General features: G+C 37.4%; 1 protein-coding gene across 4 annotated transcripts in view; it reads left to right on the forward strand.

Moving 5' to 3' along the window:
- Nucleotides 1–21000, forward strand: part of LOC121727013 — a 57344-nt gene extending 36344 nt beyond the window's left edge. The window contains exons 2-9 of one of the 4 annotated variants that reach the window (XM_042114681.1): nt 11465–11605; nt 12873–13025; nt 15181–15321; nt 15939–16053; nt 16384–16480; nt 18930–19014; nt 19669–19710; nt 20866–21000. In XM_042114681.1, the coding sequence (XP_041970615.1) occupies nt 11500–11605; nt 12873–13025; nt 15181–15321; nt 15939–16053; nt 16384–16480; nt 18930–19014; nt 19669–19710; nt 20866–20993 (867 nt within the window). In that variant the 5' untranslated portion in view covers nt 11465–11499 and the 3' untranslated portion in view covers nt 20994–21000. Of the gene's footprint in view, nt 1–11464; nt 11606–12872; nt 13026–15180; nt 15322–15938; nt 16054–16383; nt 16481–18929; nt 19035–19668; nt 19711–20865 lie in introns of those variants that run through there. The other 3 variants (XM_042114683.1, XM_042114682.1, XM_042114684.1) reach the window with 3 other exon arrangements.
- Nucleotides 21001–21209: the final 209 nt, after the last annotated feature.

The raw sequence follows: 21209 nt of genomic DNA on the forward strand, positions 1-21209 counted from the left end.
TCGATATACCCAGCTGTAAGTCTGTGAATATATTTTGTATATTGACACCCTAAATGTTGTTTTAAAACTTATAGTATTATAGTAAGGTGTGCGCATCTATTAAATTTCAAGGTTAAAGGTCACAAAAATCGGTGTTGTGCGCTTTTTTGTAAATATTTTATTTTCTACGGGCTTTTTACTATTTGTAGATACTTATTACCATATTGTAGAATACAAAATTCTGTACAACTTTTGTTTAATTTTTTTTTATACTTTGAACCGTTTTCTTGATAGAGGGCGGAGAGCGCGCGGTCACAGTATCACTTCAGGTTAACCGGTGCCTACGGTCGAAAACGCGCCATATACATATTTGGCGCATTTTCGACCGGATAAATTTTTAGACAAAAGTTGACGAAGAGAATTTTGTATTCTACAATATTGATAATATATAAAAATAGCAAAAACCCTATAGGAAGTAAAATATTTCCAAAAAAAGCGACCGTAACAAATTTTTGTGATCTTTGACCTTGAAATTTAACAGTTGCGAACACCCTACCATAATATGTAGGTTTTGAGGCAACATTTCTAGTCAATATACAAATATTAGAGGTGGTTGAATTCTGAGGTGAACTTACTATACTGATTGGACTATAATGCCAAAGACAACGAATAAGACGAAAAATTAAATGGCCTTGAAAATCATAAAATATCAGCTTGATGTCATATAGTTTATTATTATACTGTAAGAGACACTTGGGCCACATAAAAATATGTTTGATATTGTGTTTATTGTACCTCTGAGATGGAGTTTTTATTGTTATTTTATAACATCTGCTTATGATAGGATAGAAATGTTTCTGTCCAGATGGGGCCATCCTATATGGCACCAGATTACTGTGAAGGGAAAGCTTTTGTATTTTTAGGGTTCCGTACCTCAAAAGGAAAAAACGGAACCCTTATAGGATCACTTTGTTGTCCGTCTGTCCGTCCGTCCGTCTGTCAAGACCCTTTTTCTCAGGAACGCGTGGAGGTATGAACCTGAAATTTATATCAATTACTCAGGTCTACTGTCTCTTGAAGCTGTGAAAAAATCAAACTTCTAAGCCAACGCAATCAAAAGATACAGCCGTTTATGCCGCAAATTTTCGACACTTGCAAGGGAATCAAAACCTACAGGGTGCTTCCCGTGAACTCAGAATCTTGAAATTTGGTACGAAGCAACGACTTATAGCATAGATAAAGGAAAAATTACGAAAACCATAAATTTTTAGTTACATCACATAATATATTTTTTTTTAATAATTTTAAACTTACTACCCATTTCCTCATAAACGCGTAGAGGTATTAAATTTAAATTCATACCAAATACTCAGGTCTATAATAACTTTAAGCTGTAACAAAATCAAACTTCTATGTCAACGCAATCAAAAGAAACAGCAATTTAAGCTGCATATTTTGAAACTCGCAAGTACTCGCAAGGGAATCAAAACCTAAAGGGTACTTCCAGTCGACCTAGAATCTTGAAATTTGGCATGAAGCAACGTTTTATAGCACACATAAAGGAAAAATTCCGAAAACCTTAAATTTTTAGTTACATTACAAAATATATATTTTTTAATAAATATAAACTTATTACTTTTTTCCTCATGAACGCGTAAAGCTATCAAGTTGAAATTCATATCAAATACTTAGATCTAATTGCCTTTAACCCGTGAAAAAAAAAATTCTAAGTCAACGCAAAAACGCAAAACGCAAAAGTACAACCATTGATACCGCATATTTTGAAACTCGCAACTACACGCAAGGGAATTAAAACCTAAAGACCACTTCCCGTTGACATAGAATCTCGAAATTTGGTAAGAAGCAATAGCTTACAGCACAGGTAACAGAAAAATTCCGAAAAGCTTAAAATTTTAAGTAGTTATACCACCAAAAAATAACTTTTTCAGTCACCATTTACAGGTCTGGTTCAAATTTAATACTTAATTAATATTTTTGAACCAGATTTCTAAATAGTGACTAAAAAACTTAGTAAATAAATAACTTTAATAAAAGAACTTTCGCAAGTCTGCTGCAAGGCTAGTATAAGTGTTTCAGTTATATTATAGATAAATGATATGTGTTAATATAAAATAAAGGATTACTTAAACGATAAAGAGATCTTTGTCTTAAATTTATGCTCCTCCATCTTTCCCCATTGTAATGTTATGAATTTCATTTTGCAATAAAAATACCATAGTTATGACTCGATTGTCGTAATGAACGAACTTTGTAAACCTTGCAGGTTTGTACGGAACCCTCGGTGCGCGAGTCCGACTCGCACTTGGCCGGTTTTTTTAATAGTTCGTCTATCTTGATATTATTGTGTTGTGTTAAAATATTTTTTATTAATATTAAAGTATAGGTAATAATGAACATCTATAATAATAGTCGATATTATTATAATTATGGTATATTTTTCTTCGGACTTCTATATCTATATTCCTAGACGTATTCATTATATTATTATCGACTCACGTAGCAGTTTTATAGCTCAACTAACACTTGCAATGCTCATTTAGCTCCTACGTAGCTCATGTAGCGTAGCATACGTAACTCTTTCATAGCGCAATCCAACACTTACGTAGCTCATCTAACCCAAAGGTAGCACTCGCGTAGCAGACGTGGCATTCACATAGCTCACCATGCATTTACGTAGCGCAATCTAACACTTACGTAGCTCATCTAACCCAAACGTAGCACTCGCGTAGCAGACGTGGCATTCACATAGCTCACCATGCATTTACGTAGCGCAATCTAACACTTACGTAGCTCATCTAACCCAAACGTAGCACTCGCGTAGCAGACGTGGCATTCACATAGCTCACCATGCATTTACGTAGCGCAATCTAACACTTACGTAGCTCATCTAACCCAAACGTAGCACTCGCGTAGCAGACGTGGCATTTGCGTAGCTCACCTTGCACTTGCGTAGTTCAACAAACACTTGCGTACCTCACCTAGCCCATACGTACTCGTAGTACTATCGTAGAGCACGTAGCAATCACAAAACTCACCTTGCAATTATGTAGCTTTATCCCACACTTGCGTAGATCACCTAGCTCGCGCGTAGCGGCTGACGTAGTATATGCGTAGCTTACCTTGCACTTGCGTAGCTCAACTAACACTTGCTTTACACTAAGCATTTTCGTAGTTCACAGAAGAAATACACACAGACGTAATATTTGCGTTGCACAAGACATTTTGATACACAAGAAGTACCAATTACTTGTGCAACGCAGCTATGGCGGTACCAACAATTAGCGTCACATTACTGCATCGCGCTATCGAATTTTTCTAAGTGCGTCGGTATAATATAATATACGACAGCTGAAATATATCATGTAGGCTTCGACCTGACCGAGCATACCAACTCGCTCGGTCGGAAGACCTTTGCGGCCTATGCATACATAATTATATAAAAAGTCAAACTATTTAACAACTCGAAAATGTCTTAAACATATTGTACAGATTTCAGGGGAGAGGAATTTACGAAAATTTCTCTCCCCCAAAGTTTTAATAAGACGTAATATTTTTAAAATTTCAACTTAAGGTCGATCGACCGCGTACAACCCGAATAATTATGATTTGCGTGTGACACGCGCGGGAAAGCCGGCCTAATCAATGCACGGACAAGCTCGTTTCTGATTGTGCCTAAAATAATTTCGCTTTCATAAGAAACGGCTAAATTGTTGGCTTTGGATTTGGATAGATTAATCTTGTTAATTAAAAAGGAACAGCTATTAGAGGTCAGGAAATATTGTTAGAAACACAGGATGTTGTAAGTGTAATCGAAGTTTTTATCTATGGTAAAAGTTTTGGTCTCCTTCTTCTTTTATTTACAGGATTTGTCCTTGGTGACATTTGCAATATTCTACATGGATTTAAGAGTAATTTACTGAACTGTACGAAATGAATCTGTTGATTTGAATGAAAATTGAGGATTGTAATTATTTTTACGTTAGCTTACATTTTTATGTGGATTTTTTTATCTACGTATAATTTGTCAAATATAATATAAAAAAAGCTTTTCTGAGACGTTCCATTTAAGAAAATATTCAAAACTTAGGCTCGTAATAAAAATCGAAGGCTTCGTTTTATTCCTCGAGTTTTTATGTTGTTTCAAATTAGGTTACATTGTCTTACCCCGCATTGTACTTCTGGCACTCGGCCAATTTTATAAAGGTTTAGATAAAACATGATATGTAAAGAAATTCTAGATAAAAATCGATGCTAATAGAGGTACTGTTTGTTTGTAGATGTAGACTGCCTTATTTGTTATGTGAAGCTAGAATGCTCACTAAACACACGCTTGTTTGATTAGCGATTCTGTTTAAATCGTTTAAACTGAAGCTTAACCCTTAGGGCCCTAGCGAACGGTGACTTTTTGTAGCGATGCAGTAACTTTAAAGAGTCGACGTGTACTGGGGCCCTTAAGGGCTACAGCCTACTGTACATTGTACAAGGGATAAGGTGACTTCAACTACCTATAAATTTACGGCCGTTCCCAATATTTGATATATCTCTGGTTTTGCCCTACTAGAGATAGGAATAGCTCACAATTGACATAAAATATATGTCTCTAATGTCTAATGTGAGTTATTTCTATCTCTAGTAGGGCAAAACCAGAGATAGATCAAATATTGTGAACGGCCGTTAGACATTTATAAGTGCACTTTCAACAATGTAACCATGTCTAAAGAAAAACGTACTGCGATAAACATAAAATCACTGTCACGACCAAAAAGAGCCTTACAAACTGTTTATCAGAACTGATTTTGTGTACGTATTTTCCTGCCAAAACACGCACTAAAACGGCATAACCCTCTTTCAGGCACATTCAGTTGAAAATAATCTACAATATCACGGTTATGATTGAGCAATCGCTGAGCGATTTTTAATGTACACACCGAAGCGGACCCACCCTATTTGACTACACCAAGTGCACACTTCATCAATCATCTACATAATTAATTAAGGTTATGAAGATCAACTTTCATATCAAAAATGACATAATTTTTAACGGAATTTTTTGTTTTGTGGTTTTGTTGTTGGACTTTTAAACGGAGCTTTCCTTTATAATATAAAACAGTATCTTTATATTTTTGTAATGTATTATGTACGTATATAATTATGTCTTTATTTATTATAGGAAAAGTTTATTTGTTGGCACCGAGAAGGCTCCAAAACTAAAGGGCCGATTTTGCTGAAATTTGGCTTAAACATAAAGTAGGCTACACGGAATAATGGACATAGGATAATTTTTATACCAGGGAAAATTCACAATTACCGCGGGATGTATTTAAGCTGGCAGAGCCGCACATAAATTGTATTATCTCATAAAACCGCAAATATAAACAACATAATATTTATAACAAATTATTTTCATACTACTGCAGCAGTCGCCGAATTCGGAGCAGGTAAATAGGAATTCGTGGAATGCTACATAACAGAACCCATAAAGTATTTCCGCAATAAAACAGTCTGTACAGTTTAATGCAAAGATAGTGAAGTTTCACAAGAATACTTTACACAGCAATGCATAAAGCTTAAAAGATTTCAGCGGAAAATGTTTGCTTTGACTTTGGCAAAGTAAATCCAAGTTTAATTGCCACTTTCGAGTTTCTAAGGAGAGATTTTTGTTCCGGACGAGCCGTTGTTTCATAATAATTATTGTTTAAAGTTGAAGACGATTATCATCATCATAATTTATAGTCATATTATTATCAATTTTAAAAATATTTGGTACCTATTTAAATTTTTGCAAATCATTATTTACCTTTATCGAGGACAATATAGTACATGACAAGACCAACGAATATTGAGTAATTTTTTTTCAGACTTATTTATTGCATTCCATCCATACTCAGGGCGTTCGCTGCGTTGAGCGTGTGCGCTCGCCATAGTAATCGTGGGACGGCTGACCCGGTCAACGCAGCGCTGCTCTATGGGATGACATGAAGCAAGCACGCGTTGCACGCCTATCATACGGCCACCTATGATAGGCGTTCAACGCGTGCCGGGCGCACGCTTAACGCAGCGAACGCCCTAAATATTATAAATACGAAAGTGTTGTCTACTATCAGCTGTCTGTCTGTCTTCACACCCAAACCGATTTTGCTGAAATTTGGCATGTACAATGTACTATCAGAGAAGTTGATTCCTAGGCAGATAAGGGTCCAACGAATTTTGGTCGCGTAACATCAACCCAGCCGACTGATCACAATAATTAACATTGAATTGGCATGATCCGACCAAATTACGTTGGTCTGTCAACTGCCTACGGGCCACGAATTAATTTCCTCGATGGTACAAGTAAAGAGTTCATTTTTAGGGTTCCGTACCCAAAGAGTAAAAACGGGACCCTATTACTGAGATTTCGATGTCTGTCCGTCTGTCTGTCTGTCTCCATGCTAACGAGAACTTATTAACATTGAATCGACATGATCCGACCAAATGACATTGGTCTGTCAACTGCCCAGGCATCAATTTCCTCGACGGTACATACTTTAAGTTCCGGGAAAGGACATAGTATACTTTTTATCCCGAAAAAATTTTGTACGGTTCCCGCGCGATAGACGAATTTTGCGCAACGGAGTGTGCGTGCGGGCGACGGGCGTCCTCTAGTCATCTTATCTTATATATAAAAATGGATTTACAAATGTGTTAGTCGCGCTAAAACTCGAAAACGGCTCAACGGATTGGGCTGATTTTAGTCTTAAAATATTCGTAGAGGTTCAGGGAAGGTTTCAAAGTGACACGAAGTTCACTGCTGGACAGCTAGTTAAGTATAAAATAAAAATAATACAAAGTTTTTTTGAAACCTAATTTTCTAAATGAGATACGAGCTCCTGTCGTATATATCAGGGTGAATACGGAAAGACCTTTCCGGAATAAAACGATAATTTACATGCGAATACATATCAACACTTTATGAAAATTTCTGACTCCAGGCCCATTCAATCCTATATCACTCAAAAACTTAACTGTACTAAATAAAACTGTGCAATACAAAGGTATTATAATCTTAATTTTTGAAAGTGCTATAATTGTAATATTTTTTATGACATTATAATTGCATTTTTAACTCTCGACAAAACAAATAAGTTTGACCTGTCTGTCTGTCTGTCTGTCTGTCTGTCTATATATCTGTTTGTTTGTCCTTGGCATCGTAGCATCCAAACAGGTGGACCGATTTTGATCTAGTTTATTAGGGTTCCGTACCCAAAGGGTAAAAACGGGACCCTATTACTAAGAGCAGCTCCAGAACCGCTATAGCTAGACGTCTGAAATTTTCACAGATTGTGTATTTTTATTGCCGCTAAACAACAAATACTAACGCGTAGGTTTTATCGTCTATATGGTAAGATTTTTTTGAGCTTAGAAAGGTAACGAATGTCTTGTCTTAGACTCCCACCTTAGATTTACGCTCACAGTAGTAGTTTAACCCCTCCCTCATACTGCTCACCCTTGAGCGGCAGAGTTGACAATGCGCGGGCGATTCACGCTCTCTCTTTCAATCAGTCAGTCGTTCGTTGACATTATCTGTGTAATAATAATAATAATATGTCAATCCACAACATACCTAGGTTTAAAACCAGTCAAGTGCGTGCCACACGCAATATTATAGGGTTCCGTAGTACCGCTAGTTTTACACTACTAACAACATTATCTCAGTTACGTTCAAAGGAATTTGAACGAAAAGTTCCTTTGTATTTCTATGAATACATTTTTTTTAGTTGATCAACTATTACTCAATAACTTATGAAATCTTCGTCGTGATAGTTTTCCTTTTAAATTCAGCATTTTTACTAGACCCGTGAATTTTTTCACATTAAATTTTTCCAGAAGAAACCGTTTAGCTGGTCTAATGATTTTTTTCACTTTAAAATTTGATATTTCCCAAATGGATCCCTAAGTCGGAAAATAATCATTAAGTACTCATAATTTTTTTTGAAACCTATCAAACGACACCCCACATGGTTGGGTGGACGTGAAAAAAAAATTCATCCCCGTTTGATGTGTAGGGGAAGGAACCTTAAATTTATTTTCAATTTTACATACCATTTTGTCGGCATCAATAATATTTAATAATATTTGCATAAGTGCCGAATTACAGCTTTGTAGATCCTATAATCTCTGAGAAAAATCGCGGACAGACTCAGACGGACGGACGGACAGACAGACGATCAGGCGGACGGACAGACCGAAACTATAATACAAGCGCTGATGACAGTTTTAACGTGGATTTACTCAAAACAGACAACGAATCTTGACAAGCGCCCTATTGGTCATTAATCTACACGGGTATACCTTCCAATAAATATACAATAAATTGTTTTTGAGCTCTATAATGCCAGAGCCCATTTTAGCCCATCATCATTTCTTGAATCGGGGGTTGTTTTCATTTTTATTTTAACGTTGTGTAATTAATTATTGCGAGTATTAATTCTTCTAAAATTAGTTTACATATTTCGTAGAGTATTTAATTACTTCTATAGCTGTTTGGAAACATATGTTTTTCAATCACTCTTTTTTTTAATATATCATTGAAAAGGAGAGCCATTTCAAAGCACATAAAATGACAAAGATACATAACGTGTAAATCCCTTTTTATATCTCGGTCAAAAATGGTCGTAGCTTTTATGATTTTATTGTCCAATTTTACGTAGCTACGCAACTATAAAATTTATAATTTATATTTTACTCGCGTAATGTCTTACTTCAATGGAGCTATTTTGACCGTAATAGACTTAAAAATTTGGCGGTCACGTCCCTCAGCCATTAGGATATGACTAGGAAGGAAGGAAGACTTAAATTTGAAAGTTATAGTTTAAAATGGCCACGAGGAGAATCAGAAAATTTTAGGGAACTTTATTTCTTCAGTGACTGTAAATTATATTTTATCAAATACATTATCGCTCAAAACAAAAAAAAAGGTATTTTTAAATTAAAAAACTAAGTTAAATTTGATAAGAAATTGCTGTTAATTAAAAAAAGTATTTTGATCAAAATACCTTTATACATAATATTATTGTAACAAAGCTCCTACAGAACTCTCCAAATAATACATTTCTCTGAGGCGACAATTGTTAACAGTTTGGCCCTTCAGAACAATGGAGCGCATTTCAAGCTGGAGCTCGACCTCTTTCACCTAAATTGTCGAATGTAGATGTATTGTTAAACTAGTCGGTTATATCTACAAGATGCTAATTTCAGAACCATCTACTTGTTCAAATCTACGTACTAATCGCTAAGTTAATAAAAATGATTTATTTCTTATCAAATGGAAACAAATGCTATCAGTTTTTTTTCTACTTATTGACCTATCCTCTTTTTAGCACGGTGCTAGCTCGTAGCATGATATCGTAGCACGGTGCTAGCTCGTAGCATGATATCGTAGCACGGTGCTAGCTCGTAGCACGATTTCGTAGCGGTGCTAGCTCGTAGCACGATTTCGTAGCGGTGCTAGCTCGTAGCACGATTTCGTAGCGGTGCTAGCTCGTAGCACGATTTCGTAGCGGTGCTAGCTCGTAGCACGATTTCGTAGCGGTGCTAGCTCGTAGCACGATTTCGTAGCGGTGCTAGCTCGTAGCACGATTTCGTAGCGGTGCTAGCTCGTAGCACGATTTCGTAGCGGTGCTAGCTCGTAGCACGATTTCGTAGCGGTGCTAGCTCGTAGCACGATGTCGTAGCGGTTTAGTCTTTCAAAGGTCACTCACAGTAGAGTATTTTAAGTACCATACAAATCTTTACCCATTTTACCCTAAGCAATTTAATAGAATTTTGCGCTGTCTTGTCGAACTCATTATTTATTTACTGCATAGTGGTTAAATAACAGTTGTGAGTTTTAACATTTTTCCTTTCGAGAGTACCAGAAACATCTTTTGCTATTACTTCCTTGATCAATGTGATTAAATTTGACAATAAATAGCATTTTTTCGGGGCTGCTGCGCAATGAAAGGTCTTTCTTAGCTGGTTTCAATTTTATTGATCTTTGATTGGGCTTAAGGTAAAGAAAAGATTTCCTTTATCCTCGATAAGGAAAAATTGAAACGTAACTATATAAACATAGTCAAGAGCCACTGGATATTTGTATATTGTAGAAAAATAATTCATAATAACTTTAATCACAGAAATTTCCTTAAAGTCGAAAATACTTTCCGATACTTGTAATATTTCTGATATCATTTTCATGCGAAACGATTATTTTCGCAGCACCCTTATTAAATTTTACGATAACGATAATAATTCGATAAGTCATCAAGTTAACGAGCGTGTCATGACACAACATTAAGCCTGGGGTTTTACGTCATATTTTAGGATAACGTGCTTTGACTACATGATGTGTTAATATCAAAATCTTATTCCTTGCTAGGTGTTTCTCGTGACGTGTGAATGCAGAGTTTGTTTAAAGCACGGAAAATGTACATTTGGCATGATAAAAGTAGTATATTCTTATACCTCTCCGAAGACTCAGAATATCTATTTCTTCAAAATCCGTTCAGCGATGTAACCCTCGGGCCCTGCTTGGCCGTATGAAGAGATAACAGACAATACCCGAAAATATGTACTAGTTATAAATACATACGTCTTGTGTAATATTATTTATTTAAGGGTTTGAATAACTGTACAATTTTTCTTGTCGTAATTATTTTCCTTTTGAGCACCTAAAAACAAAGATGTATCGCACACAATCGGAATCTAAAAGTTCATTTAAAAGTTAAATTGACTGACTCCCTAGAATTTTAACTTTTCGGATGGAAAACAAAAGCTTATGTATTCTGGCGAGACCTTCAAGCTGACGGTCCAATTTTCTCGGACGACAGATTTTAGTGAAGGAATTTTGAGAAAAGTTGGTGTAAATTAAAAAGTCATCTCCTCGGGGCTAAATCATAATTCAAAGATGGGACCCTAAATCTTATAAAATTAACTTTTAGGTAATCAGAGCTTTCTGGGCTCAACCTAAAAGGCTCTAGGGACATATTTTTATTAGTAGTAGATTCTAGGTTTATAATAAATCAGTTACAACAGGGACTTGAGATCTTCAACTTCCTGAGAGTTATTTTTACGATACTCAGAAAATTCTCCCCCACTCCTGACTCTTCGATAATTGCGTTCCCACGCGCCGAGTATATTTTGCTTATATTTATTTTTCGTGACGTATCTCACCGATTTTTTGTTGTGGCCTCACCCACAGAATAATTTGTTGTGTTATTTGTCTACGACGAAAAAAGACGTTCTAAGTTTGACGTGTCTGTTCGTCTGTGTTTACCAGCACGCTCAGGGGCCTCAGCGCTTAAAATATGTAAATTTTGGGTTCATCTTCTTCATAAATGTTTGTAAGCAAATAAAGTGATTTCAGCGCTTCAATATTTTGCGTTCTGATTCACTTATTAGTGTTTTGTTATTTCTTAATTTAACATTATTATAATTGTTGTTTCAGAGTGTGTGTTATGTGACGCGGGCCCAGTGAGCGGCATGCAGGCCCAGCGCTGGACGCGGGCCACGCTCGCGGCGGCCGCGCTGCTGCTGGCGCTCGGGCCCTGCTTGGCCGAGCTTGATGTATCTACGGCAGCGGCTTTCGGTGAGTGATACACAGAGTTTGCGCTATGTGACGTGGGCCCAGTGAGCGGCATACAGGCCCAGCGCTGGAAGCGGGCCACGCTCGCGGCGGCCGCGCTGCTGCTGGCGCTCGGGCCCTGCTTGGCCGAGCTTGATGTATCTACGGCAGCGGCTTTCGGTGAGTGATACACAGAGTTTGCGCTATGTGACGTGGGCCCAGTGAGCGGCATACAGGCCCAGCGCTGGAAGCGGGCCACGCTCGCGGCGGCCGCGCTGCTGCTGGCGCTCGGGCCCTGCTTGGCCGAGCTTGATGTATCTACGGCAGCGGCTTTCGGTGAGTGATACACAGAGTTTGCGCTATGTGACGTGGGCCCAGTGAGCGGCATACAGGCCCAGCGCTGGAAGCCGGCCACGCTCGCGGCGGCCGCGCTGCTGCTGGCGCTCGGGCCCTGCTTGGCCGAGCTTGATGTATCTACGGCAGCGGCTTTCGGTGAGTGATACACAGAGTTTGCGCTATGTGACGTGGGCCCAGTGAGCGGCATGCAGGCCCAGCGCTGGACGCGGGCCACGCTCGCGGCGGCCGCGCTGCTGCTGGCGCTTGGGCCCTGCTTGGCCGAGCTTGATGCATCTACGGCAGCGGCTTTCGGTGAGTGATACACAGAGTTTGCGCTATGTGACGTGGGCCCAGTGAGCGGCATACAGGCCCAGCGCTGGAAGCGGGCCACGCTCGCGGCGGCCGCGCTGCTGCTGGCGCTCGGGCCCTGCTTGGCCGAGCTTGATGTATCTACGGCAGCGGCTTTCGGTGAGTGATACACAGAGTTTGCGCTATGTGACGTGGGCCCAGTGAGCGGCACACAGGCCCAGCGCTGGAAGCGGGCCACGCTCGCGGCGGCCGCGCTGCTGCTGGCGCTCGGGCCCTGCTTGGCCGAGCTTGATGTATCTACGGCAGCGGCTTTCGGTGAGTGATACACAGAGTTTGCGCTATGTGACGTGGGCCCAGTGAGCGGCATACAGGCCCAGCGCTGGACGCGGGCCACGCTCGCGGCGGCCGCGCTGCTGCTGGCGCTCGGGCCCTGCTTGGCCGAGCTTGATGTATCTACGGCAGCGGCTTTCAGGTAGTGTTTTTGCCCGCTTAGCATAGGAAACTGAAGGGATATTCGAAAGGACTCTTCCGATTTTTATTCTTACAAAAATATTAGCAAAATTAGTTCTTAAGCAAAGGTAAGTATGTCCGCAAAATAACTTTCTTTTTTTTTTCTTCTAAATATTCTATTCCATTGTAATTCCAGACCCGTCGAAGCGCGGCAGCATGATGTATGGCGACTCGTGCTCGACGGTGATGGAGTGCGGGTTCCCGGACTCCATCTGCGACATGGTGCAGAAGATCTGTCGCTGCCACCCCGTCACGCCCGTCACCAATCACGTGGACAAGTGTGGGAAACGTAAGTTATACTCATAGGTACGATAGGACGCTAGGGACCATTTTGTTTGATATGACTTTAGCGCTTTAGGGCTAGCGTGAACCAGTCACAAATTTTTTGTTATCCGCAGACGCAACTCCTTCTACTATACGAATAACAAAACTAAGTGATAATACTTTAGGATGTGTATATTGTGTCCTTTACGTAGAGTTCACTGGGAAAGCAGCAGCGCTGAAAAAACTATTTTTTGTGATTTGTATGGGCAAGCGTCCGATCGTCATGAATTTTCCATACAGAAGCAAAAAAAGTTACTATTTTGGCATTGCTACTTTTACAGTGAACTCTATGTAGGGAATTCATACACCGCTGGCAGGGTCGCAGTTGTGTATTCCGCGTATCCCGTGGCTCTGCCTCAAGCGCTTATTCCACTTGTCCTATTTAGGAAGTCCTAGCTAGGATCCTAAAAAATTTAGTCAAGTGGAATAACATTTAGAAAGCTAGGATCCTAGCTAGGATCCTAAATCGGAAAAAAATGTGGCTCCTAAATGACTAAATCAGTGTTGCCAGATGGTTTCAACCTTTTATCTGCAGTGGGAACTGCTAAATCTGTATTAAAGTCAATTCATATTATGTTATAAGATCTGGAATCCATTCGTAGGTAATTTCTTTAGTCTGCTGGTTCAAAGTAGTTCAGAAAGTTCATAATTCATAATTTTACGTGAAGCAAAAATTCTTTCAACCATCTTTTTCGCCAATATATTTATTTTTATTTTCATTGAGCCAACAGCTAAGAGAGACCTATGATAAGACCAATTTTTTGTTGCTTTGATAAAACTGGAGCCATTAAGACGACGTCTGACCAAAATGACAAGTGATTTAGTCACTAAATTAGGACAAGTGGAATAAGAAGCGAACTAATTAATCTCCTATGTAGGATCCTGGCTAGGACTTCTAAATAGGACAAGTGGAATAAGCGCATAAAGCGGAAGAGCAGGAACACCGTTGTGGTCTTAGTGGCCCTCCCCAGACCGCCGGAAATGCGTAAATGCATTTCCCCAACGGAAAAAAAAACAAAAAGGGAATCCATACACACCCTTAAGTATTATTTTGTTACTACTTGTATAATTATGATAAAACGTATGGTGAACATGTAGTTTAATTTCTACAAAGCATAGTTATAATAAATGATTTTAGAAACTAGAATTTGCTAGAGAGTACTCAGTGGTAAACGGAAAACGAGAAAATTTTACTTAATACAGTAACCAGGCTGCACATTATTAAAATTTAAAATTGTACAGTGCGCTGTGTGTGCGGGTTTTGTAAACTTCTATGTTAATATTAATATTATAAATTTTGTTTCGTTAATGTTGAATGCAATTTTGCATTAAACATTAATGTTTCACATATTATAATTAGTTTCAGCACTGGTATAATGGTCACGAAACAAATTACTTTCAAACTATTACAAAGTGAATCACAGCATGTTATTCAATTGTAGTTTTTAATGCATGCCGTGACGCTATTGTAACATATAATCAGGTAAAGTGCTTAATGTCTGGGTTATGATGCATATACGATTTCTAGTTACGATGAGTCAGAAAATATGAAAATCACTGTAACATTTTCAAACAAAGCGTGGCCGTAGAAAGTGTGTAACTTTCTAGTGAACTCTAGTGAACCTCATTACTATTTGATTTGTAATAATGGCGTAAAGTCGATATCGCAAGTAATGCCCCGACAGTTTTAAAATATTCAATTCGTGTGAAAACTGAAGCCTTATATTATTGACAGGTTCTTCGTGCCTTTGTTCATTCAATAGCAGTTAGCAGTTACCAAATGTTCAATATTTAATGATGGATACCTACTAGTATCTAATCGTTTATTTTGTTGCTACTGATCTGAGATACTATATAGTAAATTATCCATAAAATAATGTAAACTCCTACGCTAGTGAAATATCCAATGACAATAATTAATAAGAAGAGTTCGTGAATTTCGCCAGCAATTTGTTTATCCCAGCTCTACATTTAATAACATTTTTGTGGATCTTAGTTGGAACATTATCAGCTTATTACGTATTTAAAACTATGTGTTTCGTATGATTTATTTTTATAGGTCCAAATTATTATATAATGTTAGAAAGCTCTATATAATAATATTTTTTTTGTAATTACAGCGGCGACAATCAACGACACGTGTATGTTCAACGAGCAATGCGAGTACGTAGACTTCAAGACGGAGTGCCGGAACGACAAGTGCGTATGCAAGTTCGAGATGGTAGCCGAGGTGACCGTGGACGGCGGTATTGTTTGCAACCGTAAGTGTATTCTGAATAATTCTGTCATCATTGTCATCAATACTATCATCACTGTTATTTTCAACACCTTCACTTTAATAACGATTACCATTAATAATATCGTCATCGTCTAAGGCATTATATCCATCAAAATATGCATCGAATTCAAAACGAAATTTAGCAACGACAAGTTATTATTATTCAAGTTTTAGATGGTGGCTTGTTTTGTGTTATGGATTCTGAATAACTGTGTAATGATTTCTTTCATAGTAATTCTTCGGTTATCGTAATAACTTTTCTGAACTTCGCCATCGCTGTTATAAACATCAGAATGTATTATCAGAGAAGTTGATTTCTAGGCAGATGCGGACTTACGTAATTTGGTCGCGTTATGTCAAACCCAGCCGACAGATCTCTGAATTGACATGATCCGAACAAATGACGTTGGTCTGTCGACTGCCAAGGAATCAATTTCCTCAATGGTACGTTTCAATCAGAGTGCTGCAACAAATTAGTTTTTATTATTCGTAGAACAAATAGGTCGCTGCTTATTAATTGTTGTAGATGTCCTAATGGTTATTCTACTTTGTTGGGTTTTCTTCACGATGAAGTAATACGATAAAATAATATATTTTCAGCTGAGAAGGAGGTGGAGGTATCGACGCGGACCCTGGACCCAGCGATGATTGGCGTGCTGGTGGGCATGGCGCTTATGTTTGTCATCATTTGCGTCGTCCTTCGTTTGTTTAGCAGGTAAGTTTGTACCATACCTATTCTATCTTGTAAGATCGATTTGGGTTTTTTTTAATTCTGCTAAGTTAGCATTTTATAGACTGAGATTGGAATTGATAGAAAAAAGACAACAAGTAGAATTAGATGTAAAACAGTAAGGTAGGGTCCATCCAGATTGCTTTGAAACATGATACTAAATATGATTAAAAATATTAAAAATATTAAAAATAAATAATAGATCGTAGAGAGTCAGCACAAAAAAATAAATTCGCTTTTAGAAGAAATACCTAACATGGGGCCATTGTTTGTATTACTTTAACATCGTTTGTAATGTTAATGCCTATTTTCCAGGGCTCGCTGGAGAGAGAACCGCACGATCTTCAACACGCCAAACCCTCGACTGATGAACGTGTCTCTGTTACGTGATTCCAAGCTTTTGCATGCACAGGTAATTACGTGGTTTTACTTGGGTATTTGGGTCCATATACAAGGTGTAACAAAACTAAGTGATAAAACTAAGGGTATATATTATGTTTTCCTTTGACAGAGTTCCCTGTAAAGGTAGCAGCGCTGAAAGACCAATTTTTTCTACTTTTGTATGGGCAAGGCCCCAGCGTCACGAGTTTAACGACACCCATGACACAAAAGTGAAAAAAAATGGGATTTTCAGAGCTACTTTCACAGTGAACTCTCTACAAGGAACACATACATAATACACACCCTAAAGTATTATCACTTACTTTTGTTACATCCTGTGTAAATTGACAAGGGTGTCAAAATAATATTCCATCATTTTACACTGGACCGCTTTGTTTGGTCTAATAATATTGTTAACCTACAAGAACAGCATGCTATAATAATATGTATCGTTCAATTTTAAAGAATTTTCAGTCTATAGTCTCGTTTGATGTACCATTAGAGACATCGATTGAGATGGCGGACTCAAGTTATTTGTTCTGGGAATGCTAGTTCAACTTGACATAATCCATCTAAATTATTATTATTCAGGTCAGCCATCTGCCTAGGAATCCAACTTTGTACCATCAGGGAAATTTCCTAATGGGACAAAATTAGACGTTTATACAGCGTTTGACGATTCTATGTGTTTTAACCTTCATACAGTCTTCGGGTCAATTTTGACCCATTTTGAGATAGAAATGAAATTTTCTAAGAAAGTAAGCGCTCAAGAAGTATGATATTTTATGACTTTTAATTATTCGTTTCAATTTACTTATTAGTGAAATAAGTTTTTAAAAAATAATTTAAATACTTCGCGTATGGCTTTTTTACTCTAACGGTCTTTGGGTCAGAATTGACCGCAACTCATATCAAACGCACAGCGCATCTGTTATTGTCCTAATTGTTTAGGTATTTTATAACTTTTGAATGAGACATTCTTTTGTTCTACCCATACAAGTCTTAGAATCATAATTTATAACACTAAGACCAATAAAAATAAATTATTTCACAATAGATGAGCAGCTTGTCGTATTCAAAAGGATTCCCGTTTCGACAATACATGCCATCAAAACCAACTAAATAATATGACGTCTGTGGTTTATGTGATTCTGCTACCAGCTGAGACTGGCGATTGGAATATTCAACCCTACTCGGGCAAAGAATCAGGTGTTGAAAAATACCTAGGCTTGTATGTAGTCCTTGATTTGACCGCAAGTCAAATCAAGGAGAGTTCCATCATACGGTGGATAATTATATTTTTTTAAATCAAATCGGCATGAACAAGAAACAAATCACTGTAGGTGGATCAGCTATACGTTAGAATAAACCTGGATTACCTTCAGAAATAGTATTATCAAATAAACGATCTGTATAATGTATATTCATAATGTTTTGCTCTAACAATAGATACTACCACTTGTTTCGACACCTAATAAATAAGTCGGTGAATAATTTTATTCATTACTTTGCATCACAACTCAGATGTGAGTTATAAATCTGACAAAAAACCTGTGATTATTAGTTTGACTTAGATGCCCTGGATAAAGCTACAAAATAAAAACAAAACTTTGGCCTCAAGTGGCCTCAAGAAACATGGTTGATAGATCAGCTTACAATGCAATGCTTTCACACTTTTTGCGGCTGAAAAAAGGGTGCCTAGCAAAACAACGATACTACTTGAAAAATTCCATCAACTTACTCCTAACAACAGCTAAGAAGCTTCCTAAAAGAAGTCGTTGCCAACAATGTGCTGAAACTGTCAATAAAACTTTTGGTGTGAGATTGTAAGACATTCATACGTAAAAAAAATCTAATACGGTAGGTAGTTATAATTATGACCTCAATAAGATATACCTAATTTACATTTCTTTTATATTACTGCTTTGCCACATTTTATAAAAATTGTATCAAAATTATCTATTTTCTTTTTATATTAGACTAGATATTTCGCACGGCTCCGTCCACGTTATTCAGTAATTTCGCAGGAACTGGGAAACGGGAACCGTACATTTTCTAACAAAAAAATTGTTTATATTATCGTTCCCCGTAGTCTACTCTATAGCTTCGCTAAATTGTATAAAAATCCGTCAAGCGCTTTGTGAGATTACCGTGTCCAAACAAACATACTTTTCAGCTTTATAATATAAAGTCTAGGTATAATAAATTATATTTTTAACAAAAATGTAATATATTTCTATAGAAATAAATTTAAAGAATGACAAATAATTCCTTTAACTAATTTACATTTATTTTTGTTAATTTTTTATAATAATTTTACTACTTGGGTCAAATCTGGCCAAGGCACGGCAACGTTTGTAAAATTAAAGACCTCATGAAGGTTAAAACTGTTTCGAAGACTATCAATTAATATAGAAAATGCTGAATCTTACCTAACCAAATAGGAGTCATTTATTAATGGATTGAATGATTGATTCAAGGACCGTCGCGGCTCCCGCGTCAGCATGCGTCCGCCGTCGCGGCAGGCGAGCCAGCAAGAGCTGCGACCGACCTCACCAAACCCCGGTATAATACCTTCCGTCTAAGTAAATAATTTTTTTATACATCCTATCATTCCTTAGTGTAAGTACTTTTAATTTTGCACTTGCTTCTTGTAAGGGGTTGTAGGTTGTAAGGTATGAGAGTTGGAGCACACAATAAAATGTAAATAGAAACTAAAGAGAATATTTAAGGTGGGTACTGATCAACGTTTGTACAAGATGTAATGTAACAGCGATTATTCGTGCAGTCAGCACATCGTGTTACTTACAGGTACTGACTGCACGAATGGTCGCTGTGTAATAAATTATAATATTACATCTTGTAACATTAGTCAGTACACACCTTTACAAAAACTAAACCTATAAGAGTGGGCTCACTACAGGGCAGCAGCTAAAATTTATTTACAAGCTAAATAATTATGTTTCGCATTTATGAATAATATAGTAAATATAATACATACAAATGTAAGAAATACAGAACATACAACAACTGGTTTGTAAAAAAATACCTGCTTTGATACACTTTTAGCTTAAGATTGGCGTTAAGTTAATTTTTAAATTATGCAAAACTACACATCGATTTTATACCTAAGTTATAAAATAAAATGTGTATCATTTTTAATTTATTTTAAATTTTCCTTGAATATTTTCATTCATACATTAATTTATTTATTGACAGCACGACATCACCAAAGCCATCAGCTACACCGAAAAACCTCAGGTTACTTTGAATTTATTTCAGCTTAGTAAATGCAGACGCATGATACTAATTACGTTGGTAGTTTACGAACTACCAACTGCTAAAAAACACAGCGTAGAAACAAGTAGTACTTCCAGTATAAACAACAGTCTGAAAAGTAGAGTTTTGTTGGAGGAAATCTTTTAGATACTTTGAAAAATTCTAAATTTACCAAAATATTACACCATTCTGGCATGTCCTACCTACAATTATTCATAATCATTCATTTTTCATTTTTGTTCTTCCGAACATGATCACAAAAATTCATTTTCAATACAGACCATTATTTTCAATCTACCTGATCGGCAGAGTAATTTAGTTATTGAAAATTGAAATGTATAACTATATTGGATCCTTAACAGAAAGCATGGGAAGATTTAGAACCAGTTAGAGTTTGAAAATGCGAATTGTAAATAATCGTAGCGGAGTTTATTAGAACTATAGGGTCAACTCAGGCCGCAACGCGACGCGTAGATGCAGTTCTTAATTTGTATGTATTTGACAGATTTGCAAGACGTCTCAGGCAGAGTAGACAGAATTATAGAGTATACCGACTTAGAACTGATGTAGAAATTTTTAAATTTGACGTACTATGATGAAAATCGTCACTAGGGTTGTTAAATTGTTACCTACGAATTTAAAACTATGACATATTCGTTGGACGTGTTCCTCTTTGGTCGTATTGTTGTTTGTGTTTTGGCACATGCGATTAAAATTGTCAGGATCCAATTTTGAATCTTTATTTTAAATATTTAAAAATAAATTATATCAGCCAGCGCGAGGCACATTCCGTTCATAATCCTAGTGACAGATATTGAAACCTGTCCGTCTCTTTGCAGTCGAAATACTGGTAGTTATGTCTATTGTGGTAATGCGACGCGTAGATGCATTTCTAAAGTTGTATGGATTTGACAGATTTCAATTGCGTCAGACTTCTTGCGAATCTGTCAAATCCATGCTACTTTAGAAATGCATCTACGCGTCGCGTTGCATTCTGAATCAACCTTCACGCTCATCGAAATCTGTCAATTCAGTACAAATTTAGAAATGCATCTACGCGTCACGTTGCGGTCTGAGTTGAGGGTAGTTACGGTATCAGAAAAAGATAAAGGCAGAAATAATGACGATTGATTGCAGGTTCAAGAAGAGGTTCTAGGGCAAGCAGCGGTGTCTCTGCGACGTCGCTAAGGTCTGCCACGTTGAGATCTCCCACAGCACAAGGGCCCACCTCGGTGACCGTAGAAATCCGCGCACCCGACGCCTAAGCCAATACCGAGATCTTAGAACGATCATGCAATCGAATGAGAGTTAAATTAGAGATATAGCATTTATGAAAGGGAAAGTATTTTAGATATACAAATGGTAAGCAATGATATTAAGGGTTAAAGAGAAGATTAAGATATACTCAGTCCAAATGTTTACAATGTTTGTGATAAAATTAAAGATAAATTAGCTTAATTTCATTGTAAGAATTCTGCTCT

Source organism: Aricia agestis, chromosome 5, assembly GCF_905147365.1.
Source record: "Aricia agestis chromosome 5, ilAriAges1.1, whole genome shotgun sequence".
NCBI classification, from domain to species: Eukaryota; Metazoa; Arthropoda; class Insecta; order Lepidoptera; family Lycaenidae; genus Aricia; species Aricia agestis.